Source organism: Chiloscyllium plagiosum, unplaced genomic scaffold (assembly GCF_037043375.1).
Source record: "Chiloscyllium plagiosum isolate Xiang-an unplaced genomic scaffold, Cpla_swu_hap1 HiC_scaffold_13, whole genome shotgun sequence".
Lineage (NCBI taxonomy): Eukaryota > Metazoa > Chordata > Chondrichthyes > Orectolobiformes > Hemiscylliidae > Chiloscyllium > Chiloscyllium plagiosum.
In genome coordinates, this window is record NW_028270151.1 from 35551400 (window position 1) to 35578727 (window position 27328).

A 27328-nucleotide genomic window follows, 5' to 3' on the forward strand; every position below is an offset into this window, starting at 1 on the left:
CCGCCCTCTTTTGTTTTGGCGCATCTGATTCGTCAATATTCGGAAAGGTGGCGCTCGAAGAGGCGGGGTCTTCCGGGGTGCAGTGGCTTTTGCTCAGGGGTTGAGTCAGGACTGAGAGATGGACGGAGGGAACGCAGACCTCGATCCAGACTGGACCGAGAGGGAATTCCAGCAGCTGGTCAAAGCCATAGGAGGCAGGGAGAGTATCTTCTTGATTGGGGAGGTGTGCGAGAGCAGGGACCTTATGTTTCAGTTCGTCAATAACTTGTTTCCATGTTCAGGGAAACTTTGCAATAAACTGTCGGACGCGGGTAGCAGTCAGCACACGATGGAGCAGCAATGCAAGAAATCTGAGCCTGACAAGGAGCGAGAGTTGGAGAGTTTATTAGAATCTTCCAGCAAGGTGACCCAGATGGTTAATGGGAGTAAGGAGCAGAGGAGGATCAAAGCCCGGCTTATTCTCTTTCTCTTCCATCAAGATTTCATCTGTAACAAGCAGAACGATCTCGTGATCCGAGAGCTCCTGAAGGATGTTCGGCAGAGGTCCAGCTCTTGGGAAGACTTACCCGCTCTCATTGCGGTGGTCCACGCTGACGCTGTGAGCGGGGAGCTCAGTGTTGCTGTTCGCCTGATAGACTACTATCTGCGGATAGTTTTTCATCGGCACCCCGGTGAATGTGTGCAAGCTCTACCTTTCATAGCCAGCCAGCCAGACTCCATGTTACAGCTGAAAAAGACCACCTGTATTGTCCTCCGAGCTGTTTCGAGCATGACAACAGGTACCTAGTGAGACTCTCGCCTAATTAAAGATTCACGTATTCCATATTTGGGTATAGAATTGTAACTTACCGTTGTTTTGGTGGATTTTTACCCCTCCCCCCGCGACCTTACCTTCTCTGAATATAGTTAATCATCGATAAAATGCATTGTTGTCATAAGAATACCAATCTGAGCCACTTGGCCGTTTTTGTTCTATCATTCTATAAAGGATATATTTAATAGGTGGGAGAACAAAAACTATCTGGTGCCCACAATCCCAAACACATTTTGCCGCTCTCTTCGAAGATTCATGTCTCTGGCATACTGACACCAAGTTCACTGGATTTCGCTTGCAGTGTGTTTATTAGATTTAGCAAGGTCATATACAGTTAGTGAGACATCAAAGCATCATTACCTTCCTCTCTACACGTTTAAACGGCGGGAGAAAATCTGTATCTCTTTAATCGGATGGAAGAATTGCTTTTGCGCCATAGACTGAATTCACTATTCTGACGTACTATGTCAAACCAGATAGAAAGAAAATGAAGGATTGGGTTGAGAAAGAAAGGACAAAAAAAACTGTTTTAAAAATATCTTAATTATTAATATCTAAAGAAATGAGACCGTGTTTGCTTGTTAAAGTTGGAAAGGGTACTTTCGACTGAATTAACCTAGTTCCCTTTGTAGCAAATTTAGTCCATGCCAACACTCACCACAAGAACTCCATGTGCTGCCTTGAATAGCAAGCCAGGCACAAACCATTTTTGTGCAACTCACAAAGGAGCAGGGTTTCTTGGCAATTAGAGCAAATTGGGCAGTAATCTCTGGATTTTTATATTGTACTGTTAGTATGTTGAGTAGAAGCTGCTTGTGTTAACTGTGTGATAACAGTATATAAAAAGTTTTCTCATTGATCACAACGCAGTAGTTATGATATTCAACAAAAATAGTATCATATTATTGAATAAACATTAAAGTAAAATAATGTTTTGACTATATTTTTGTCACCCACAAGCCTGCGTGCTGCCAGTGGATTAGGATTTTGGCACTCAGCTGGTGTAAGGTTTGGCCAGATGAAGTTATAATCCCTATGCCTGTACAAATTTAGCATCTCACTCATTAAACAAAGTTAGGATTGATAGCCCACTGGTAAGTTTCAGATACCAGCCCCCAGAAACACGAGATCGACAGAGGAACACTGAAGAAAGATAAAGGATATGTAGAGTTGGTAAGGCATTAAAAACATAGAAATGAAGAAGTCTAATAGACAGCAGTGAAAAACTACTGCTTTGCCCTCCACACTGCATTTCGCTAACCCATTTTCTTCCAGAATATCAGTATCATTAGCCCAACTTCCTTTGCCTCACCAATTCTGGTTATGCCTTCAATTTTTTGGGACATGAGCTTTGGAGTCTTCACCCTAAACTCTTCAGTTCAGCTCACTTTGTCATACTCTGAAATTGTCTTTCAACCCTATTACTTTGGTAAACTACTTGTTTGTCTTAAGTCATCCTATTTGACTTGGTGTCAGTTTTTTTTTAATTACTTGTTTTCAAAATGTACACATTGTTAACAAGGTTACTACTACTCATCCCTAATTGTTCTTGAGATGGATCTGTGAGATAAGAAACTTCCATGTTGAACCACTGCAGCCCATCTGGTGTAGGAACACGCAGTGCTTGTAGGGAGGGAGTTTCAGGATTCAGGAAAGAATGGAAATATAGTTTCAAGTCAGGACTGTGTGTGATTTGGAGGGGAACTTGCAGGTGATTGTATTCCCATGCTTCTGCAGGTCTTTCCTTTTTAGATGGCAGAGATTCTAATTATGGAAAAGCTATCAGAGAACCCATCGCAAGTTACGACAGTGCATCTTAGATTGCACACCATGAACTGTTGGTGAAGAGAATGAATGTTTAAAGTGGTGAATGGGATGCTAATTAAGCAGGCTGATAGTTGGCTTCTTCAGGGTTGTGGAAGTCAGTCTTCAGGCAAATTTTGATCACCTTTGCCTTGTGGATGATGGGCAGGCCTTGCAAAGTAGAATTTCAAATTCAGATCTGCTTATATAGCCACAACAATATTTACACATTTGGTCCAGTTAAGCTTTGTCAATTTTAATGACATTTAAATGGTTGTTGGATAAACATATGGATGAAAATGGGGTAGTGTAGGATAGATAGGCTTCAGATTGGTTCCACAGGTTGGTGTAACATGGAGGGCCGAAGGGCCTGTACTGCGCTGTAATGCTCTATGTTCTAAGCTTCTGTTCAATGCTAACCCCGAGGTTGTTGATAGTGAGCAATTCATTGATAATGCTGTTGAATTTCAAGGGTTAGATTCTGTCTTTTTGGAAATGGCCATTCTTTGACACTTGTATGCTGCAAATCCCACATGCCATTTTTCAGCCTAAGCCTCAATGTTGTCCGGGTCTTGTTGCATGTGGATTCACACTGCTTCAGCATCCTAGGAGTTGCAAGTGGAACTGAACACACTGTAGTCATAAGTGAACATCCCATCTCTGATTTTATGATGGAGGGAAAGTAATTGATGAAGTCGCTGAAGATGAGAAACTCCTACAGGGAATATCTTCAGCAAATTCCTTTCCTTGGTATGACTTCAAACCAGAATTTTCACTTGTGATCCTCACTGACTTCAATTTTGCAAGCACTCTTTGATGCAACAGACTGTCGAATGCTATTTTAATGTCCATGTCAGTCACTTGCACCTCACTTAGACAAATGCTTAAGCTTTCTTTTGCACTAATGTGTCATCATTGAGAATGGGATGTTTTAGAAACCTTTTCCTCCAATTAGTTTAACTGTCGACCATCATTCATGACTGGCTGAGACAGGTCTGCAGAATTTTGTTGTGATCTTAGTTGTGGAATCATTTAATGCTATCTATTGCATGCTGCTTCTGTTTGAAATGCATGGAGTCTTGTGTAGGAGCTCCACCAATTGGCATCTTATTTCTCAGAAAACCCGTTGCTACTCCAGGCATGCTGTCTTACTTCAGCAGTGTAGGATAAAGGCCAAGTGAGTTACTGACTGTTGTTAGCAGTTTCTTTTAAAGTGGAAACTCCATGCAAGAGGGGCAGAAGTACTTTAACTAGGGCTTACTGCAAGAAATAAACTCGCAAGTATGAGAAATGAGTGGGTGAGGATAAAAGACATGCATCGAAAAGCCAACCTGCAGTGAGACCAATGGTGAGTGATGTTACAAACCATAATGTAACATAAGTGCACAGAAAGAAGCCAACTGGTGAGTAGGACTGGTAAATATCCCTAGTCTTTCAAGTGAAAGTTAGGTCTTAAGTTTGTGTTTAAGTCTCTTCTTGACAATATCTGCTCACATATTGGATTGATACTGGTGATTTTTTTTTTCTTCATATTTTGTAAACAGTGAAAGAGAAACTGTACGGTATATGAAGGAATTAATATGTCTAATCAAATATGATAGTTACAACAGAAGAAATGATGTGTTACTGCTGCAGCATATGGAAGCTATTCAACAGCAGTGTGATCCAGGGATTTGTCAGGGTGTGCCTTGCTGATCATGATCATCTGAAAACCTTTGGAGGGGTGGAATGATTGCCAAAGGATACTGGAAGTTTTGACCAGGTGTGCTGGGGAGAGGGGTGAACCTTTGGAGAGTTGGAAATGACTTTGAAATTAACCCTTTGCATATCTGCAAGAAGCATGGTGCACAGTGAACATTTTCACAAGAAATATTTTAAACTATGCAGTTAGTCAATGTGAAATTTACTGTGAAATTATGAAACTTTTTCTTTAGTTTTATTCTTCCATTACAAGTTATCATATTTGATCTATGTTCATTTTTAGCTTTCTTGATGCAGAAAAATTCTTTAAAGTGAAGTTGAGTGTTATTTCCACTGATTATTTGAGAAATTCATCTCTCTAAAAAGTTATCGGTTTCTTCAAGAATTGTAACAATATTTGCTGCTAATTACATTCACAACCTTGCCCTTTCCCTTTCTTTCATAAGTACCCAAAGGTCTGTTTCCATAACTCTCTTACATCTTGTCTGATCTGATCTGAGTAAGTCCAGTTTTTTAACTTTAATTTTAAATTTCCTAGCACATGCAAGATTTTTGGGTTTTTTTTTTGTATAACTGTTTAGGATCCATTGCAGCACCTGGTTCTGTGAAGTGCAGTTCCATTTGGTCTGCATTGCAGAATTACAGAACCAGAGCCAGCAGAAGTCCCTGGGGAGTCCTGGGAATATGCATCAAACCTCAGCTCTTAACCAGGCAGTCATGACTTTAGATTGCTGTCAAATACTCCAGTGTCAAATGTTATAGTGGGACAAGTGCAGTTGTCTATCCTCACTGATTGCAATCTATCAAAGCTGAGAATCCAGTTGCAGAGGGTGGAGCCAAGACCTAGGTCTCTGAGTTTTGAGATCAGTCAGTGGGGGAATAATGGTGTTGACTACAGCTCTGCCTTCAATGACTGGAGGAGTCTGAAGTAGGTGTCTTTGTTGTCCAGATGTTCCAGGGATGAGTGCAGTGCTAGTGAATGACATCTGCTGTGGACCTGTTACATTGGCAGGCAAATTACAGGAGATCGAGGCTGGCTGGGAAGCTAGGGTTAATGTGGGCCAACACCAGCCTTCTAAAGCACGTTACAGTTATGGAGGTCAGAGCCACTGGGAAGTAGTCATTAAGGCATGTTGTATGTGCTTTCTTAGGTACTGGAATGGTGGTTATTTTAGTATTGTATTGTATTGTATTGTAGCCTCACCAGAACTCTTGAAGCAGGTAGGGACTTCAGCTTGTAGGAAGGAGTGTTGAAGATGTCAGTGAATACTCTGCCAGCTGGTCTGCACAGGACCTAAGGGCATGGTCAGGGACTCCATCTAGGCCCGTCGCTTTCCTTGGGTTGACTCTTAGGAAGACCAATCTGATGTCTGCAGCAGTGACAGAGGGAACAGGTGCATCCGGGGTAGTCGGTGCAGATGACACTGCACTGCTGGCATTCTGCTTGAACTGAGCACAGAAAGCATTAAGTGCATCAAGGAGGGATGTGTCTTTGTCCACTATCTTGCTCTGCTTCACTTTGTACCGTTTATGTTGTTTAGTCCTTGCCACAGATGGCAGGTGTCCATATCGTTGGTTTGGGTCATTAACTTGGTTAGGTACTGCCTCTTGGCATCTCTCTTGGGTTTGTGGAGGTGATATCTGGATTTTCTGTATTGTTCTAGGTCATCTGACTTGAATACTACATGCCTGGCCTTCAGTAGGCAGTGGATTTCACAGTTCATTCAAAGTTTCTGGTTGGGCAACATCCAGATTGACTACTTTGGCATGCAGTGCTTCACACATTTGCTTGTGAAGATCATGGCGGTGGTCTAGGTTTTGCGCTGAGTACTTGAGTATGGTCCAGTCACTGATTGCAAGCAGTCCTGGAGGCACTCTTCTGCCGCCTCAGACCAGCATTGCATTTCTTTCTGTGAAGAAATAACATATAGCTAAAATATCAGGTTACATAGGTTATTTTCAATACAAATGGAAAAGTAAATATTCTAATTTTATTAGTTTGTCCTTAGATCCCAGGTTTCTAAACTTTTAAATACCTTCAGAGAATCTTTTCAAGAGTTAGCTTCTTGCACTTCCTGACTATCATGTGCCAGTGTACTGAGAAGTCATCAGGAGTAGTTGATATTCATTCATACTAAATACTTAAGAACCTGTATGATAAACAAGCTAAAATCTACCCAATAATGTTACCACTTGTCTGAAGGGAAAATGCATTTCCTCCCTTCGGACACGTAGAAATAGCAGTATATCAGAAACTATGCACTGCATAGACGGCACAGTGGCTCAGTGGTTAGCACTGCTGCCGCACAGCGCCAGGGACCCTGGTTCAATTCCCACCTCAGGCAACTGTCTGTTTGGAGTTTGCACTTCTCCTCCCCATTTCTGTGTGGGTTTTCTCCGGATGCTCCAGTTTCCTCCTACAGTCCAAAGATGTGCAGGTTCGGTGAATTGGCCATGGTAAATTGCCCGTAGTGTTAGGTGCATTTGCGTCTCAGCATGTTTCCTGTTAGTTCCAAACTCGTAATTATTCATTTGAGTTGCAGAAAGAAGTGGACTCGTGAATGGGTTCATTGGTCATTACAGAAAATGAACATCAAACAAAAATTCCCAAAATAAATATTTAAATATCTAACTCCTCAAGGTTTAACTTATTTGCTTCCTCACCGTTAATCATTAATGTGTGGTCAATAACATACCCTGTATACCTAATGGAATTGAGTAGTTTGAAGGGATCAGCTGGAATTTCATTCAGATTGTCAGGACCTGAAACAGCTAGGGTTACTTGTATATTTATTAGAATTGCAACTAACTAGGAGAGAGTTGTTGAGAAATAGTTGAAAATTCTGTTATTTTTCCCACTTCCTAACTGTCACTATCATAAATAAAAACTCAGCCTGCTTCTCTGTGGTAAGTTTTTAGAAACGGGCAGTATTGATGTTATTGAACTTGATTTAAAAGTTACCACCGCCAGAGCTGTGTTCCTTGTATGGTTCTGATATAGTCACAAATATTTTGTGTTCAAAACTCAAATGCTTAAGTTTAGGAAAGCAGACAATTGGATATTAGAGATCTATAACAAAAACTGAAAGTGCTACAACCACAGATATTGCCAACCTGCTGAGTGTTTCCAGTGTTTTCTGCTTGGCGGGACTAATAAAAAGGAGATTAAGATGCTACAACATATATTAAGGCACATTAATTTGGACTTTCAAATTTCTGTAGTGTATGACTCTATGAATTGAAATGCTTATCCAAATTCCTGTTTTATTCCAAAAGTCTTTCTTTTAATTCTCTTGCAAAAATTCATTCCTGGTTCTCCAAATATTAAATGTATGCTGTAATTGCCCTAATTCATGGTTTAAGTTTTTTGTTTATTTTTCTTTTATAAGGAGTAGGGTTTTTTTTATATGCCTTTGTATAAATTTTCTTAGTTTTTATTAGATGCCTAAATTGTAAATGTAAACTCAGTGCTTCTCTAGATTTTCTTCCGGCGTTACGTACATGTTGGAATTTTCAATTTGGGCATTGAAGAGGATGAAAAGTTGCAAAATTCTTAGTTGAAAACTGCTTTGCAGTAATGACTGTTCTGCCTTGTTTCTTGACATTTTTTTGCTAGGAGAGAAAACCTGCGTATCCACACAGGGTCTAATTATGTCAGGGTTTCCTTGAGCTTTTCCTTTTAACTTCCAATTCTACGTTATTGTGTGTGCCATTTTGACTTTCCATCTAAGTTTCTGTATAAATTGATTTTTGCCATTGTACGTCAAAATCTACACTATACTCTAACTTCTGTCAGTTTAAAATCACCTCCCAAGGTAAATTTAGCTAAAAGAGCTTGAAATCTGACTGGATCTTGGGAGTCATATTGTTGACCAAAATTGTCATTTTCTGCTGTCTTTGAATCTGACAACAACATTTGGAGTCCGCTCAGAACACAACTAAACACAGAAATCATTAATGATTTGAATATGAATATAGGAAGGCATGGTTAATAAGTTTGCAGATGACCACGAACATAAATGGACAGTGAAGATTATCTCAGAGTACAAACAGACCTCGACCAGATGGGCCAATGGGCTGCGGAGTGGCAGATGGAGTTTAATTTAGATAAATGTGAGGTGTTGCATTTTGGTAAGGCAAACCTGGGCAGGATTTATATATTTAATGGCAGGGGCCCTGGGACATGATGCCAAACAATGACACCTAGAAGTGCAGATGCATAGTTCCTTGAAAGTGAAGTCACAGGTAAATAGGCTGGTGACAAAGGAATTCGACAAGCTTGCCTTCATTGGCCATAACAATTAGTATGGGAGTTGGGATATCATGTTGCGGCTGTATAGGACATTAGTGAAGCCATTTTCAGAATATTGTGTCCCGTTCTGTTTGCCCTTTTAATAAATCCTTCCTATAAACTTTAGAGGATTCAAAAAAGATTTACAAGGATGTTGCCGGGACTGGAGTTATAGGGAGAGGCTGAATAGACTGAGGCTTGTTTTCCCTGGAAAGTCAGAGACCTGAGAGGTTTATAAAATTGGAGGGAATGGATAAGGTGAATAGCCACGGTGTTTTTCCTAGGGTGGGGGAGTCCAAAACTAGAGAGCATAGGTTTATGGTGAAAAGGGAAAGGTTTAAAAAGGACCTGAGGGGTAACTTGTTCACGCAGAGGGTGGTGCATGTATGGAATGATTTGCCAGAGGAAGTGGTGGAGCGGGTTCAATTACAGCATTTAAAACACATCGGGATGGGTTTAGAGGCATATGGGCCAAATGCTGGCAAATGGAACTAGGTTAGATTGAATGTCTGGCCGGCACAGATGAGTTGGACTGAAGGGTCTGTTTCCATGCTGTATGAATCTATGTCTCTAATCCATTTTCATGGTGTGGGCTTTTTGTTGAAACCAGCATTTATTGCCATCCCTCATTGTCTTTGTTTCTTTAGCTGATGATGAGCCATTTGAACCATTACAGAACATGTGGATTATACACGGGAACAAAAACAGAAGTTGCTGGAAAATCTCAGCAGGTGTGGCAGCATCTGTGAAGAAAAATCAGAGTTCATGTTTTGGGTCTGGTGACTCTTCCTTCCTCAAATGGAATATGGATTATACTTCTTGAAGAGTTTTTGACACTGAGAGGTTTGCTAGGCCAGCATAATGATGTCATGAAGTAGCTGAAGACGTTGGACTGTGCAAAGAGACCTAACAAACATTCTGGCAATGATACTGAAGACTTGTGCTCCAGAGTTAGCCACGTCCCTAGCAAGCTTTTCCAGTACAGCTACAGCACTTACCATCTACCTGACCAATGAGGAAAATTGGTTAAGAATGTTATGTCCACGAAAAGCAAGACAAATCCAACTTGGCCAATTTAAAATCCGTTAAAGCGATGGAAAGTGTCATTGACAACACTATCAAGGAGTACTTGTTCCTTAATAATCAGCTCACTGACATTTAGTTTGGGTTCCACCAGGACCACTCAGCTCCTGATCTCATTACGGTGTTGAATCAAACGCATACAAAAGAGCTAAATTCCGGAGGTGAAATGAGAGTGACTGCTGTTGACATTAAGACAGCATTTGACCAAGTGTGGCATCATCATCAAGTAGCCTTAGCAAAGATAGAGTTGATGGAAATCAGAAAAAGACTCCACCCAGAGGAATCCTACTAATCACAAAGGAAGATGGTTATAAGATAATGTTGGAGGGTTTTTTTAATTCACTCCTGGGATATGGGTGTCGCTTGGTGGGCCAACATTTATTGCCTATCCCTGGTTTCCCTCAAGAAGGTGGTGGTGATTTACTTTCTTGAACCCCTGCATCTCTGTGCTTTAGGTAGACCACAATGCCATTAGGGAGGGAATTCCAGGATTTTGACCAAGCAACATTGAAGGAATGGTGATCTATTTCCAAGTCTGGATGATGAGTGGCTTGAAGGACAACTTACAGGTACTGGTGTTCCCAATGTATCTGCTGCCTTTTTGTTCTTCCTGGTGTCAGTAATCATGGGTTTGGAAGATGCTATTTAAGGATCTTTAGTGAATTTCATAAATCATTTCAGACCTAGGACTGAAGTGTAGGTGTTCCTGGGGGGTAGTATCCTAGGCCCAACCATCTTAATCTACTTCATCAATGAGTTTCTTTCCATCGTAGGTCAGATACTGATATTTTCAGAAAGTTCAGCACCATTCACAGCTCCTCATAAACTGAAGCAGTCTGAGTCAGTATGCAGCCTGAGTTGGATAACATCCAGGCTTGGGCTGATAACTGGCAAATAGTATTCGCATCATGTGTGCCCAGCAATGACCACCTCCCAACAAGAGTGAATCAAATATTTGTGACAAAGGCTACCACACAGCTGAGCGACCTGTGTGGTAGCCTATGTCACTATGTTCAGTCTCATTTTCCTCCAAAAGTGCAATAACCTGCCTGTGATTCAAAGCTCTTGCTCTGATGAAGTTAACTATTTTAGTTACAACATCAACCACATGGTTAATTTTTAACACTAACTTACACAACACTTTCTGATGCAAAAATACCAATTTCTGTCACTTTATCCTGCATTCTCTTTAAGAGTCCAACATTTTTTCCCGTTTGATTTGGATAACATCCTTTGTCACACCCGCCAGCTTGTCCCATTTTAATCCCAACGTGTCCAAATATGCATTTACCTCCGTGAACAAATCATTACCAGTTGTTGTTCCTTTCATTGACTGCATGGCTGCCAGCTCCTCCATGATTTTAAAGTCCGTAGTTATCCCACGTACGAAGATGAGTAGCTGGGCTGTGTCACGTATGTCGCAGCTCTCATCCAAAGTCAAGAAAAAAAAGTCAAAGTTGACCACTCTGTGCTGCATCTCACGATGTCCCCAATCCTTCTCATTGTAGTGCATCGGGAGAGGGGCACGTTCTCAAATGCCTCCTTTTTCTCCAGGCATTTTAGTTCTGCAGACTCCAACAAGCACTCCTTAATAAACTTTCCATCAGAAAACTGTTTACTGTTTCTGGCAATTTTGTGGGATATGACACAACTTGTCTTGGCGTGAGCTGACATTTTGAGGGCTAGCCAGCAACGTTCACTTAGCTGTTCATACACGCGCATGTGTATCCATACATAAATTTTAAAAAGCATCCTTTTCAAAACAAAAGCAACACAGTTGTATTGCGTGCGTGGCGTAAATACTCTTTCATTTTATGTTCTAATTTAAGATTGACCTCATGCGGGCTGGAGAGGAACGACCAAAGGACTAGATATGGCCCGCGGGCTGTAAAATGCCCAGGCCTGCTCTAGAAAAACAAAACGATCAAATGCATGGAAACACCCATCTGGAAGTTTTCTCTCCAATCCACATACCATCCTGACTTTGTTGCTAGGTCAAAATCATTAGAAATCCCTTCAGTGCAGACAGTCTGCATCGATCCTCCGAAGAGCATTCCACCCAGACCCACCCCCATCTCTGTAACCCCGCATTGGGGTTTTTACCATTGATAATGTTCATCCCACGTCACTACAAGGTAATGTTTAGCATGGAGAAAGTGAGGACTGCAGATGCTGGAGATTAGAGTTGAATAATGTGATGCTGTAAATACACAGCAGGTCAGGCAGCATCCAAGAAACAGGAGAGTCAACGTTTCAGACATCAGGATTTGGGGGAGGGGGACCGCTGAGAGATTAAATGGGTGGAGAGACTGGGGGGAAGGGTTGAGGGGAAGGTAGCTGGGAAGGTGTCAGTCCACCTAACCAAATATCTTTGGACTATGGGAGGAAACAGGAGAAAATCCACACAGCCATGGGGAGAATGTGCAGACTCCACATACAGAATCATACAAGATTGGAAACAAACTCACAGTGCTGACTGCTGTGCCACCATGCTGCATATATCCTGGAGCTGTCTTTCTACAGCACTTTGACTATACTTATAGACTGCAATGGTTCAAGAAGGCAACTCTCCACCAGTTTCCGAGGGACACCTGGGGGTGGACAATTATTGTTGGCCTTGCCAGTGTCAGCCTCATCATGTGAATGAATTTTTAAAGATGACAACCATGTTGCTGTGGATCTGAAATCATGTACAAGCTAAACTAGTGAGGTAGTAGATTTTCTTTTTTAAAGGAAATTAATACTTTGGATGGGTTTTCATTGGATTCTATTACCTCTAATAGCTTTATATTCCAGCTTTATTTAATTTACAAAATATAAGTTCTCTAACCTTCACAGCAGCATTGATTTTACAGCTCTGGATTAATAATGTAGTTTGTTGGATTACTGATCTATGAATATAGCATCCTACGAGAGTACAACGTGGTTACTCCTGTGACGAGTCTAGATTAGAATGGTGTTGGAAAAGCACAGCAGGTCAGGCAGCATCTGAGGAGCAGGAAATTCGACGTTTCGGGCAAAAACCCTTCATCAGGAATGAAATAACTGGAACACGAATTGGTGTGAAATTATGTAAATTTTATTTTTTTGAAAAATAACATTTTAAACTGTATGAACCATTTTGTAACGATGCTTATGAATAACATCACATAATTCTAATTTGTCCCAGCATTTTCTTTGTAAACATGGAATAAAGCAAACATGTTAAAATATATACAAGATCCAAAGATACATTTTTAAAGTTTCCCTTTGTCATTTTCAGCTGTTTCTTTATGTACACAGCACATATGCATTTTGGAGTTTGGAAATGGGAAAAACTAAATAGCAGATAAAGACTTGAGTTAATCATCATTCTAACTGACCAGATGCAAACAATGTATATCATTATTTTTTTTAAATCATTTTGAAATCATGGAAGGATGATGTAAAAGGGAGTAAGTAGTCTGCAAGGCTACATAACACCGTGTCAGATTTGAGTTGCTTGCTGTTTGTCAACATGCAAATCTGGGTATGGCACAAGTCGGTGAGGGTGTGTGTTATAACCCTGACTAGAAACAAATTTCTTTCAATTAATCCCGATAAAATGTTCTGAAATATTTAATAGAATCAGTAAAATAACTTTCTCATTTTTTAATTGATAAGAGAGCAAGTAAAAATGTCATTGTGATTTCTAAAGCAGCACGAATAGAAATTGATAGAAAACTAAGAATTAAAGCAAATGGGTGAAACCAAGGCCTTCAAACAACCCTTTAATGTATATTTAGACTGTTTGCAGGTCTCTCTATCTGTAAATTAGCTTACTTCACAATTTAAAATGAGGTTAGAAATTGCTGGAAAAACTCAACATGTCTCGCAGTTTCTGTGGAAAGAAGGCAGAGTTAATGTTTTGGGTCAAGTGACCCTTCTTCAGAAGCTGAGTTTTTTCCAGTGATTCTGACGAAGGGTCACTGGACCCAAAACATTAACCCTGCCTTCTCTCCACAGATACTGCCAGATCGGTGGAGTTTTTCCAGCAATTTCTAATTTTGTTTTGAATTGCCAGCATCTGTGATTCCTTTGATTTTTTATTTAAAAATGAGCTTAACCATGTGCAAAAGGTGCAAAGAAGCTTCCATTTCGTTGGAATTTCAGGCCCCAAAAGTAAGTCTTAAAATAAATGTCCTTTTCGTTTATTTCTCTTATGTTTTATGTGGACAGTTAAAATCTCACCAATAAAAACTTATTTGTACTAATCACCACCTACAATCTCAATTTCCAAAGGCCTTTAATTACCCAAAACCTTTTGTTTGGATTTCCCCAATCAATTTTTCATCCTTTCATATCCCTAATGTACTGCACGTAAAGATCCTTTGTGAAACTAGCTGAAGTGTGTTTTGCCTCTTTCTAGCCTTTTAGAGGTGATCATACCAATCCCAGTGCCGCTGTTATCCAGCTGATTAGAACAGTCATCATTTGGCTTCACTCTTGCCTACCTACTGACACCCATTACATCACAGCAATTGTTAGCCTCTGAGCCCTGTGTCATTAATTTAAAAGTGTCCCCAGGATCAGTTCTATTTACTTGTTCCAACATTGTGCCTCAATACATCATCCGCAGATCTAGATGAAAGGAAAAATACCAGTATAGGCAGTAGGAGGGACTGAAAAGGATAAAATAGTCTAGGTTTACTGGTAATAACAAAGGTACTGCAGCTCGGAGATGTGAACTTGTAATGATATGATTGGATACTATAATAACATGTATTTGTTTGAGTATGTGTGCATAATATAATCATGTGTATTAGTTTGAACTTGCTTAGATAATGTCTACTAACTTTGAATGTGAACTATGCAAACAAATTAGGTAGAGATGGGGTGAGGAAACTATTTGTTGGGATAGTTGTTTGCAAATTTATCTGAAAAAAAATAGAATAAAATCTTCTTGCAATAAAGATTTGAGCTATACATCACTTTTGGATATGCATGCATGATATTTGTATCTCCCATGCAAGTATTAATAAATGTTTAGACAAATGAACATGAGTTTCATCGGATCTAAGAGGAAATAAAGGATTAAAATTGCCCTTCCTGGAGTTTACTGGTACATGTATGTTCATACACTCTCTCTCTAGCTCTCCATTGCCTCTTTTGACTCCCACATTGCCTCTATGCTACGTCTCTAATTTTCAGTTTTGGAATCATCTTTTCCTCCACCCAAACATTTGGGGGAGGGGAAACACATTGTCTTTTGGTTTCTGGTACAACTTCATATTTCAGCTCACTTCCTTGCTACCATCATATTGAACAAAATTGATACCATTCTTTATTGTTTGAATCTAAAACAAGTTTCTGGCTCAATAACTTTCCCATTACACAAGCTGCCTACTTCCACAACTGGAATGTCACTTGCCTCTTTCATTGATGTAACCATCTGCTGAAACCTTCATTAATTTGTCACAGCTACATTCAATTATTTTGATCTTATACACCCTATAATTTCAGCTCCCTCTTCATACCTAAAAGCTTAGAGTCTGTAGATTTTAATGGAGTCTACCAAAAGTAGAAAAATGTAGATTTTAAGAATTTGTGAAAACTATATTTGTATATTTCCACATTTGTATATGTTTATATTTAATTCTGGCATGCTTAATTCTAGCTTCAATACTACTACTTAGTAAGTAATAAAATAGTAGTTAAAAATCTCACAACACCAGGTTATTGTCCAACAGGTTTAATTAGAAGCACACTAGCTTTCAGAGCGACACTCCTTCATCAGGTGGTAGTCGCTCCAAAAGCTAGTGTGCTTCCAATTAAACCTGTTGGACTATAACCTGGTGTTGTGTGATTTTTAACTTTGTACACCCCAGTCCAACCCACCCCAGTACACCGGCATCTCCAAATCATAAAATAGTACGGATGTGTACCACTGCTTAGTATGATCCTGCCAGGGAAGTGGGAATATTTTTATTTCCTCATGTTGTTCTTGCAGACATTACTTCAACAGGAAGTAGATAAAACAACCAGAGCAATACATTATTTTGTTTTGATGAAACCAGAAACTAAGGAAATTTTATTTTGCTCACAGATATGAGAAAGAGACAAGGGATATGTTTTCCCAGAATTTACTGTTTCTTCAGGAATACCAGAAGGCGTATAGAGGATAGACAAGTTAATAACATTCGGAATTGTATAGACCAAGCAGGTACGTGGAAAATGACAATACCTCTTTCTTTCAAAAATGGTACAAAATTTTAAACATATTTATTTGCCTGTGTCTGGTTGTCTGGTATTTTTAAACAAAATGGAATTTTCAAACATCCCTCATAGAATAGTACAGTATGAAAGGAAAGCATTTAAAGAGTTTGTATCTCTTTTAAAGAACAATCCAATTCGTATTCAATTCTCCCACTTCTCCTCATGTTCCTGAAATTATTTTTTTGCTTCAAAGTATTTATCCAATTCACTTAAGACTACTACTGAATCTGTATAAACAAAGAACATTTATATAGTATTTAACATAGTTAGAGTTTCAAGATGGTTCACCTTGACATCATGACATCATGTCACCTAAAGAGATATTCAGGAAGATGATCAATAGCTTCTCAAAGCAATAAGCTTTGAGGATGGATTTAAATGAGGAAACTGTTTGGGATGTTTAGGAAGCAGTTTCAGAACTGAACGTATTGGAAGCTAAAGGCATGTCCAAATTCTTTTAGGTTCAACTCCCTTCATGGTATCTATGTCCTCAGACCATAAACTTTGACTCGGGGTTACTAGTCAAGTGAAATTACCACTCCACCAATGTCCCCTAATGGTGATTAAAATCAGAATAGATCAATTAAAATGACGATGCTGAAGAGGCCAGAATTGGATGAGCACAAGTATGTAGGTGGGTTGTGGGGCTTTAGCAGATTGCCAAATAAGGGTGAGTAAGACCATGGAGGGATTTGAAAACTTAGGTAAGAATTTCAAAATTAAGATGGTGCATGGCCTGGAGTCAGTATAGATCGATAAGCATAGGGCGATGGTTGAACAGGTCATTGCTGCAAGTGGGGATACGGGTGCGGATGTATGGATGACCTCAAATGTATGAAGGGGAAAATAAGGGAAGTTAGTCACAAGTAGGGGGAATAGATATATCTAAACACAGGGGAGGTACAAATGATGGTTTTAATAACAGGGTTGATGTAGGTTCAAAGTTAGGCAATGTTACAGAGGTGGGTTTAAAATTCTTGATAGGTTTGTGACTACGTCTGCATGCCATCTTAGGGTCAAATGTTACACCAAGGTTGTGAATTATCAGGTTCAGTCTCACACACTTGGCAGGAAGAGGAATGGAACTGGTAGATAATGATCAGATATTATTGGAATTGAAGTTTCTATTCATCCAGTCATGGATGTCTGATTAGCAGTCTTATCATTTATTGACAGTGGAGAAAGTGGTAGAGGAAGTGGTGATGTAAGGTTGGATATTGTCAGCCTGCATGCGAAAACTCATGTGATTGAACTGAAAGATTGTATGAAAGTAAGAAATAGAAGAGGGTAAAGGATAGATCCTCGGAGAACATCAGAGATAATATTGTGGATTTGGGAACAGAAGATATGCAGACTATGACTTTGAATGGATTGATATAAGAACAGGACCAGATAAATACAATAGTGGGGAAGCGTTTGAGAAGAATGATGTGCTGAACTATATGAAAAGCTAAATAGAAGTCAAGAAAGTTGAGACATCGATTACCATTGTCACAGTCACAGAGCATGTCATTTCTGACTTTGCTGAAAGCTGTTTGATACTTTAACCAGGTCAGAATCCTATTGGAAGGGTAAAAACCAGGAATTTTGGGAAACATGGACGCCAGGTTGGAAGATGACAAATTCACCGATTTGAGTGGTTCAGGAGGCTTGGTACAGTTGTCGATTGATTGTAAACATGATGGGATCAAGGGCTGACTTTCTGAAGAGAAGGGTGTTAATGACAAATTTGAAAGGATGAGACTGTACTTTTAGGAGGAGGCCTTATTGGCAATATCGACTAGAAAAAACGGGTGGTCTGCGGTGGAGTTGTGCACTAAATTAACAATATGTGCATGAAGGGAGAACCTAGAGAACAATGCAAGTCCAGAGACAAGGATGTGGGGATCTTTAGAGGAAATGTGGCCAAGTGAACTAAGAGAGGGAAGTGACAGTTTCTATGTTTGTGGCAAAACAATCCATGAGCTCCTCTTACTTTATTGGTGACTGTTCGGGTGAACGGAGATGATAGATGGTGTTAAAAACACATGGTTTGCAGTACAAGGAAACTGATAGTTGTTTCTGCATTCTAGGTTCATCCTGGCATAGTAGGCAGTTTTAGTGGATGAGAGCAGATTTTGAAAATGCATAATGTGATATAACCAGATCTGATGGCTGGTACTGATTGCCTAAACCAGTTCTTGGCAATAACTGTTAAAACCTGTGCAGTTTTGGACTTGGGTAACAGAGTTCAGGATCTTCTAGTGGAAAGCCCAGGGTAAGAGACTAACTAAAATTTTAATCTTTTAACTTAAACAAAACAATTCTTGTGATGTGGACCTTCCAAAGTAGATGGTAACCTCCTCAATCATTTACACAGTCGAGATGCAGTTTGTATATAAGTTGGAATGGATAATGATACATTCCTTTCAGTGAAGATGACAATTTGATTACTTTCTAATGCTAATCTGGTTTCTCAAAATTGAATAGTCCTTACCTTAAGTGATGCTAATTTCCATTATTGTTGGGAAGTGGGTACTCGTATGCTTTCTCATTTTAAATATTCATATCAATAATGTCAACATAAATATTAGGGATTATATGGCTTTATGGAATTTTCTTTTTAAAACTTTTGGGTATAACTTTGAACCATAGAAATGATAGAGCATAGAAGGGGAGCATTCAGCCCATCTTGTCCATGTCGACCCAAAGACACCCAGATGCCCTTTCTAATCCTGTCTTTCTGCACATGGTCTATAGCTCTGCAATTTATAGTGCTTAAGGTGCAGCTCCAGGAGTTAACAGTTTAGGGTCTCTGTGTCCACCATCAACTCAGACAGTGAATTCCAGACAGCTGCCACTTTGCGCATAAAATGTTTTCTTCCTCGTCCCATTTCATCTTTCTGCTGCTTACCTTGAATCTATGACCCCTGGTTTTTGCAATCTCTGCCAAAGAAAATGGATTCCCCCTCTGTACACTATCTCTATCCCCTCCAACTTTGTATATCTTAATCATGTCACTCCTCAGCTTTCTCTGTTCCAAGCAAAACAACCCCAATCTTTTCAGTCTCTCCTTTAGCGATAGTTCTCCAGCCCTGGCAACATTCTAGTAAATTTTCTCTGCATTCTCTCCAGAGCAATTATGTCCTTATGTAAAATGGTGATCAGAACTGCACGATAATCCAATTGTGGCCTCACTAGTATCTTACATAACGTCACTAAAATTTTACTTTTGTATTCTGCCAATGAAGGATAGCATTCCATATACCTTCTTTGCAACCTACTTGGACTGCTACCTTTTAGGCACCTGTGTATTTGCACACCAAGCTTGCTCCCTTTCAGTATATTCCTGTTTATTCTGTATTCCTTCTACGGTTTGACCTCCCTCAATGCGTTACTTTACACTTATTAGAGTTGAATTTCATCTGCCACTCCACCAATACATCTAAATCATTTTGGAACTTACACCTATCTTACCTACTTCCTTGCCAATTTTTGTGTTGTTACCAAATTTCCCACTGTGCCTCCCAGATTCAAGTACAAATCATTAATATATAAAACAAACAGCAGGAGTCCCAACACTGAACCCTGCAGAATATCGCTTGAAACAGCTTTCCATTTGCGAGGACAGGATTGACCGTTACCCTTTGTTTTTGTTACTAAGCAACTTTGGATCCAATTCAACTATTATTGGGGGCGGCACGGTGGCTCAGTGGTTAACACTGCTGCCTCGCAGCATCAGGGTTCCAGGTTCGATTCCAGCCTCCGTTGACTGTCCGTGTGGAGTTTGCACATTGTCCCTGTGTCTGCGTGGGTTTCCTCCGGGTACTCCGGTTTCCTTCCTCATTACAAAGATGTGCAGGTTAGGTGGATTGGCTATGCTAAATTGCCCATAGTGTTAGGGGCATTAGTCAGAGGGAAATGGGTCTGGGTGGGTTATTCTTCGGAGCGTCGGTGTGGACCAGTTGGGCCGATGGGCCTGTTTCCACACTGTGGGGAATCTAATCTCTTATCCTGCATCCATTGGGCTTTTACTTTCTTAACCTGTCTGCCATATGGGACTTTGTCAAATGCCTTGCCAAAATCTGTGTAGACAACATCCACTGGACTATCCTCATCAATCCTCCTTGTCACTTCCTCAATGAATTAAATTCAATTTAAAATTATCATGCTTGAGCTTCCCTTATTAAAGCCATGTTGACTATCCCTGACTAGTCCTTGTCTTTCTACATGACAATCATCGAAAAGTGTGGCGCTGGAAAAGCACAACAGGTTAAGCAGCATCCGAGGAGCAGGAGAGTTGATGATACTATTCGGCAGGAACTGGGGCACCTAACTTGGAAACTGATTTTCTTAGGGAAATGCACAACAGAAATGTGATTTATGGAGCACTTGCTGATAGTGCTGGATAGGTTTGTCCGACTGGGGCAAGGAAGGGATGGTAGGGTGAAGGAACCTTGGATGACAATAGATGTGGAACATCTAGTCACGAGGAAAAAGGAAACTTGCTTAAGCTTGAGGAGGCAAGGATCAGACAGGGTTGTAGAGGGTTACAAGGTAGCCAGGAAGGAACTGAAGAATGGAAAGCTAGAAGGGGGTCATTAAAAAGCTTTAGCAGATAGGATTAAGGAAAACGCTACGACATTCTGCATTTATGTGAGGAACAAGAGGATGGCCAGAGTTGAGGGTAGAGGCGATCAGGGATAGTGGAGGGAACTTGTGTCTGGAGTCGGAAGAGGTAGGGGAGGTCCTTAATGAATATTTTGCTTCAGTATTCACTACCGAGAGGGACCTTGACATTTGTGAGGACAGCATGAAAAAGGCTGATATGCTCGAACAGATTGATGTTAAGAAAGGAGCATGTATTAAAAACTTTGAAAAACATAATGATAGATGAGTCCCCTGGGCCATACAGGATATACCCGAGGTTACTACAGGAAGCGAGGGAAGAGATTTCTGCACCTTTGGCAATAATCTTTGCGTCCTCACTGTCCACTGGAGTAGTGCCAATTGATTGGAGAGTGGCAAATGTTATTCTCTTGTTGAAGAGAGGGAACAGGGATAATTCTGGTAATTACAGACTGTCACTCTTAGGTCTGCAGTGGGCAAATTATTGGAGATGGTTCTGAGAGACAGGATTTATGATCAGTTGAAAAACCACAGTTTGATGAGAGATAGTCAACGTGGCTTTGTGAGGGGCAGGTAATGTCTCACAAGCCTTATTGAATTCTTTGAGGATGTGACAAAACAGATTGATGTAGAAGAGCAGTAGATGTGATGTATATAAACTTTGGCAAGGTGTTTGATAAGGTTCCCTATGATAGGCTCATTCAGAAGTCAAGGAGGCAAGGGATACAAGGAAATTTGGCTGTCTGGATACAGAATTGGCTGGCCTATACAAGACAGAGGGTGATAGTAGATGGAAATTCAGCCTGGAATTTGGTGACCCGTGGTGTTCTGCAGGGATCTGTTCTTGGACCTCTGCTATTTGTGATTTTTATAAATGACTTGGATGAGGAAGTGGAAAGGTGGGTTAGTAAGTTTGCCTATGACACAAATGTTGGTGGAGTGGTGGATAGTGTGGAGGGCTGTTGTAGGTTGCAATGGGACATTGACAGGATGCATAACTGGGCAGATAAGTGGCAGTTGGAGTTCAACCTGGAAAAGTGTGAAGTCATTCACTTTGTAAGGTCAAATTTGAACAGAATACAGGATTAAAGGCAGGATTCTTGGCAGTGTGGAAGAACAGAGGGATCTTGGAGTCCATGTCCATCGATCCCTCAAATTTGCCAACCAAGTTGTAGAGTTGTTAAGAGGGCATGTGGTGTGTTGGCTTTCATTAGCAGGGGGATTGAGTTTAAGAGCTGCGTAGTTAGACCGCACTTTGAATATTGTGTTCCGTTCTGGTCACCGCATTGTAGGAAGGATGATGAAGCTTTGGAGAGGTTGCAGAGGAGAGTTAGCAGGAATCTGCCTGGACTGGAGGGCATGTCTTATGAAGGAAAGTTGAAGGAGCTGAGGCTTTTCTCATTGGAGCGAAGAAGGGTGACTTGATAGAGGTGTACAAGATGATGAGAGGCATAGATCGAGTGAATAGTCAGAGACTTTTTTCCCAGGGCAGAAATGGCTATCACAAGGGGCCATAATTTTAAAGTGATTGGAGGAAGGTTGAGGGGAGATGTCAGAGGTAGGTTCTTTGCACAGAGTGATTGGTGTGTGTAATGCACTGCCAGCAGTAGCAGTAGAGTCAGATACATGAAGGACAGTTAAACGATTCTTGGATTGGCATATGAAAGTAAAGTAAATGGTACATAGGTCAGTTTGATCTTAGAGTAGAATAAAAGGTTGACACAACATTGAGGGCTGAAGTACCTGTACTTTGATGTACTGTTCTAAGTTTGGGCATAATCCCTTCATTAAGAATGGAATGGGGGGAGGTGTTGGGGGTGAAGAGGGCTGAGAGATAAATAGGAGGATGGGGAGTGAGGGGAAGGTAGTTGGGGAGACGATATGTAGGTGCAGTGGGGGGGTCGTATTGATAGGTCGAAGGGGAGGGTGGAGCGGATAGGTGGGAAGAAAATTGGACAGTTCAAGAGGGTGGTGCTGGGTTGGATCTGGGATGAGGGGGAAGGGGAGATAACGAAACTGGTGAAGTCTATATTGATGCCGTAGAGTCCCAAGGCGGAATATATATCCAGATCCAACCTTCCAACTCAGCACAGCCCTCTTGGACTGTCCTATCTGTCCAACTTCCTTGCCACCTGTCCTGTCCAGGCCCACCCTTATATTTATCTCCTGTCATCATCCTCCTCGTCCTCCTCCTCGTCCTCCTCCTCGTCCTCCTCCTCGTCCTCCTCCTCGTCCTCCTCCTCGTCCTCCTCCTCGTCCTCCTCCTCGTCCTCCTCCTCGTCCTCCTCCTCGTCCTCCTCCTCGTCCTCCTCCTCGTCCTCCTCCTCGTCCTCCTCCTCGTCCTCCTCCTCGTCCTCCTCCTCGTCCTCCTCCTCGTCCTCCTCCTCGTCCTCCCACCACAGCCCAATGAACGGCTTATGCACACAACGTCAACTGTCCTCCTTGGATGCTGCCTGACCTGTGTTTCTGCCAGTGCCACACTTTCCGACTCTGATCTCCAGCATCTGTAGTCCTCACTTTCTCCATGACAGTCTATCTGATCCCTCAGGATTGATTCTAACAATTTGCCCAACACTGAAATAAGATTAACTGGCCTATAATTGTTTGGCATTTCTTTTGTATCCTTTTTAAACAAAGGAATCACATTTGCATTCCTCCAGTCCTCCGGCACCTCACCTGTGTTTAGTGAAGATTGGAAAATAATCGTCAGAGCATCTGCTATCTCCTGCATGATCCCTGCATCATCGTAGGGAACAATCCATCTGGCCCTGGTCACTTGTCCATTTTCAAGGATTCCAACTTCTCTAACACGTACTGTCTCATTATGATTATTCTGTCCAAACTGTTGATGGGTTGCTTTGGAGTTGGGTGAAAAACGGAATGTCAGTGGGTAAGTTGCAAGGAGTAAGTGGTAATTAAAATTAATTTTAGTTAATTAATCAAACCGATATCATTTTGGATAGTGTTAGGGGGATGGGCTCTCAGGGAAAAGCAGCATGAGCCACGTTGATGACACCACAAGTGACTCTGTTGCACAGAAGAGGAGGAAAACGAGCAGCAGGGCTATGATTAATAGGAGATCAGTAGTAAGGGGTACAGACAAACATCAATGGCCGCTGATATGAATCCAAGAGGGTATATGCCTTCCTGGTGCCAGAGTCAGGGATGTTATGGAGCAGGTGCAGGACATCCTGGAGTGGGAGTGTAAATAGACACATATTGGTCCCACTGACATGGGTAAACAAAGGGATTAGGGCCTGAAACCTGAATACAGGAAGTTAGGGGATAAATTAAAATGCAGGACCTCAAATGTCGTAACTCAGGATTACTCCAGTACCACATGCTCGCAAAAGCAGGAATAAGAGAATAGATCAGATGAATGCGTAGCTGGAGAAATGGTGTACAAGGGAGTGGTTTAGATTCTTGGAGGCATTGGGACTGTTTCTGGGGAAGGTTGGACCTATACAAGCCTGACAGTTGCACCTGGGCACAAATGGGACAAATATCCTCAATGGGGCTTTTGCTAGTTCTGTTAGTGAGGTTTTAAACTGGTAACAGGGGGATGGGATTCAAAGTGTAGGCATGGATGGGTCAGATTCAGATCAGGAAATGGGAGTTATAACATTAGTTAGTGATGTAGTCAACAACTCCGAAAGACAAAAGAAATAAGGATTAAAAAGCAGGCAGGAGAGCAAATTGACGGTTTGAGCTGTTAATGCAAGAAATATTAAAGTAAAACAAGCAAGACATAAACTAAGGGCAAAGATAGACACATAGCAACATGAAACTGTTGCTATAACAGAAACCTGGCTAAAGGAGGGGCAGAACTGGCAGCTCACTGTACCTGGATTTAGAGTTTTCAGGTAGAATAGAATGGGTGACAAGGTCGAGGGGAGGTTAGCAGTTTTAGTTATAAATCAATTACAGTTGTGAGAAGGGATGATATGCCAAACGGGGTAACAAATGAGGTTTTATGGACTTAATTTAGGAATTAAGAAAGGGCAGTCACACTACTCAGAATACACTACAGACTGCCAAATAGTGGGACAGTGATGGAACATGTATGTCGACATATTTTTGCCTATAGGAATAAGAGGGCAATACTAGCAGGAGATTTTAACTATCCCAATATCAACTGGGTTTCAAACAATATAAGCGGCATTGAAGGTGAAAAATTCATGTACTGTGTCCAGGAAAAAAATGTAAACAATACCTGTGTATGACAAAGCAAATAAGAGGAAATGCAATTCTGGATCTGGTTTTGGGAAATGAAGGAAGGCAAGTGTAAAGTGACAGTGGATGACCATATCTGGATAGTGTTGACAATTCAGTTAAATTTAGCATTAGTGTGTAAAAGGACAGAGATAAATAAGAAGTATAAGCTTTTAAGTGAGATAAGGCAAGAAGTAATTTGGCTTAGGTGGACTAGATAGGACTGCAAAAGGATACCTCAGTGGTAAACCAGAGGGTCCTAAAAAGTAAGATCCTTGGGGCACAAAGCAAACATGTCCCTTCCAAAAACAAGAATGTTATTGCCAAATCTAGACCCCATGATCATCTAGAAAAATATAGGAGAAGATTAAACAGAAAAAGAAAATTTATGATTGCCACAAAAAATTCAAAACTGCAGATAGCCTCGAAGTATAGAAAATACAGGGCTCAATTTAAAACAAGAAATAAGGAAATCAAAGAGGGCACCAAAAAAAAAACTAGCAAGCAAGATAAAGATCTTTTACCAGTATATAAAGAGTAAAACGATAGTTATGGAAAAAATGGGACCTATCTGAGATGAAGAAGGGAATTTTTAGGATCATAGAATCCCTACAGCATGGAAATGGGCCCTTCTGCCCAACAGGTCCACACAACCCCTCCAAAGAGTAACTCAACCAGACCCATTCCCCTCCCCTAATATCCTACATTTACCTCGACTAATGCACCTAACCTACACATCCCTGAACACTGGGCAATTTAGCATGGCCAGTTCACCTAACATGCACATCTTTGGATTGTGGGAGGAAACCCACGCAAAAACAACACAGTTACTGAAACAGGAATCGAACCCAGGTCCCTGGCACTATGAGGCAGCAGTGCTAATCACTGAGCAACCATGCCAATGTGAAGATGCAGAGGATATAAGAACTTTAAACACATTTTTGTCTCTGTATTTCAAAAAGGATAGGGATGATGTAGATATAGTAATCCAAGAGGAGCAGTGTGAAATATTGGACAAAATTTTGGAAAAGCTTTATGTATAATGCATCACATACGATGTTCGCAATAACTTAAGAATTTGAGGGAAACTGCATTCAAATCAAATCCAGAATGATGGATTAAATGTTCTGATTTCTGATTGCTGCAAACTCTTCTCGAAAGAGAGTTGCGTTATTTTTATCCAATTTCTGGTGAGACTTTGCTCCTAGCATAAAAGTCATTATCTGATTGAGTGCCAACAGAATGACTGTTATAGGGATTAGAAAATTAACTATGGTCCAGCTGTGGCTTGACTGAAGCAAACTGAGGTAGAATAAAATGTTTCACCCTTTGCATCATTTTGTGCTGTAACTAAAGTATTTGTTTGCTGCCAAATTAAATGAAACTATTTCATTTTGAGCTCTACTGTTCTTCATTTTGACAAATTCGACTCATTGATTGAAAATATAACTTGTGTTTCTGGCTTTAAATTGTGGGATTATGTTTTTGGTATTTGTTGTATTTTTTTTAGGAACATCTAAGAAGTCTGCTTCACCACAACTGACAGTCGGCGCAACCTCTGGTGGCAGTAAAAATGACCTACAGATTGACTCTAGCAGAAATAATGGACTGAATATGGAAACAGAAGTTTAAATGAGTTTTATAAACAGCTATTTTCTATATTAACATGTTTATTAAGGAAAACCATGACCTGCTGAGAAAAACAAATTAAATGATTGATTTTCCAGATTTGACATTTTCTGGGGATTTTCTTTAGCACATTGATTGTAGAGAATTGTTAATCTAGATTATCCAAACAAGTACTTAATTTGGAATACAGTTTTTGTAGCTCTCTCAGTTGATTTAATCTATGATCAGAAGGTATGTGCATTTGGATTTAGATTTGTCTTTCGCTTAAATAAATTTACCAGCTGTAAATATTGGAAGAAATGTTGGTAATGATTAGGAGAAAAATCTTCATGAAAGACCTCTGTCAGAAGAAGAAAAATGTGCAAAACTGATATTTAAAATCTCTTAACCCTGCTTCTTTACCTAATATACCTGAATGAATATCTAACCAGGAAACTGATAGTTTCATTATCAATCAAGCCATAATTTTAACATTTTTAATATTTTAGGACTTTATCAATTTAATGCCTAATGCAAGCTTTTACTACAATCTATTTATGACTTTGAGTTTATTCTGATTTATTTGCTCATGAAAGAAAAAGAACATTGTCTTCCATAACTTCAGCAGAAAATTTGTTTTAGAGCACATGATTACTTATTTTCAAGATGACAAATCTGATTAGACTTGTAATTTCAGAGGAAACACTGCTCAGATTTGAATCCTGTCCCTCAGAGCATTAGCCTAGGTCTCTAGATTTCTAATCCAGTAAAATTACTACTACACCACTCTTTTCCCCAGAAGTCAAATTCATGGATTTGTAGGAAAAGCCTCCATATCTTCCTCTGCCTCTTTTCCATGGCAATGTGAAATATATGAACTTTGATTCAAGGTATACCAATTAGAATGATCAACTTAGAATTTAATTTTTGTTTTGCACAACTGGGTACCAACAACACGTTTCTAGGATTTTGGG

At 40.4% G+C, this 27328-nt stretch overlaps 1 protein-coding gene across 2 annotated transcripts; it reads left to right on the top strand.

The window, feature by feature from the left end:
• Positions 1-26474, top strand: LOC122556025 (uncharacterized protein C2orf72 homolog). Of its 2 annotated transcripts, XM_043702390.2 has the most exons (3): positions 1-779; positions 15757-15873; positions 26257-26474. In XM_043702390.2, exons 1-3 carry the CDS (start codon positions 119-121, stop codon positions 26376-26378), a joined length of 900 nt encoding a protein of 299 aa, XP_043558325.1. In that variant the 5' UTR covers positions 1-118; the 3' UTR covers positions 26379-26474. The 2 variants fall into 2 exon arrangements, with proteins under 2 accessions (XP_043558325.1, XP_087849645.1); XM_087993519.1 differs by lacking the exons at positions 15757-15873; positions 26257-26474 and adding an exon at positions 9257-11950.
• The last annotated feature ends 854 nt before the right edge of the window (positions 26475-27328 follow it).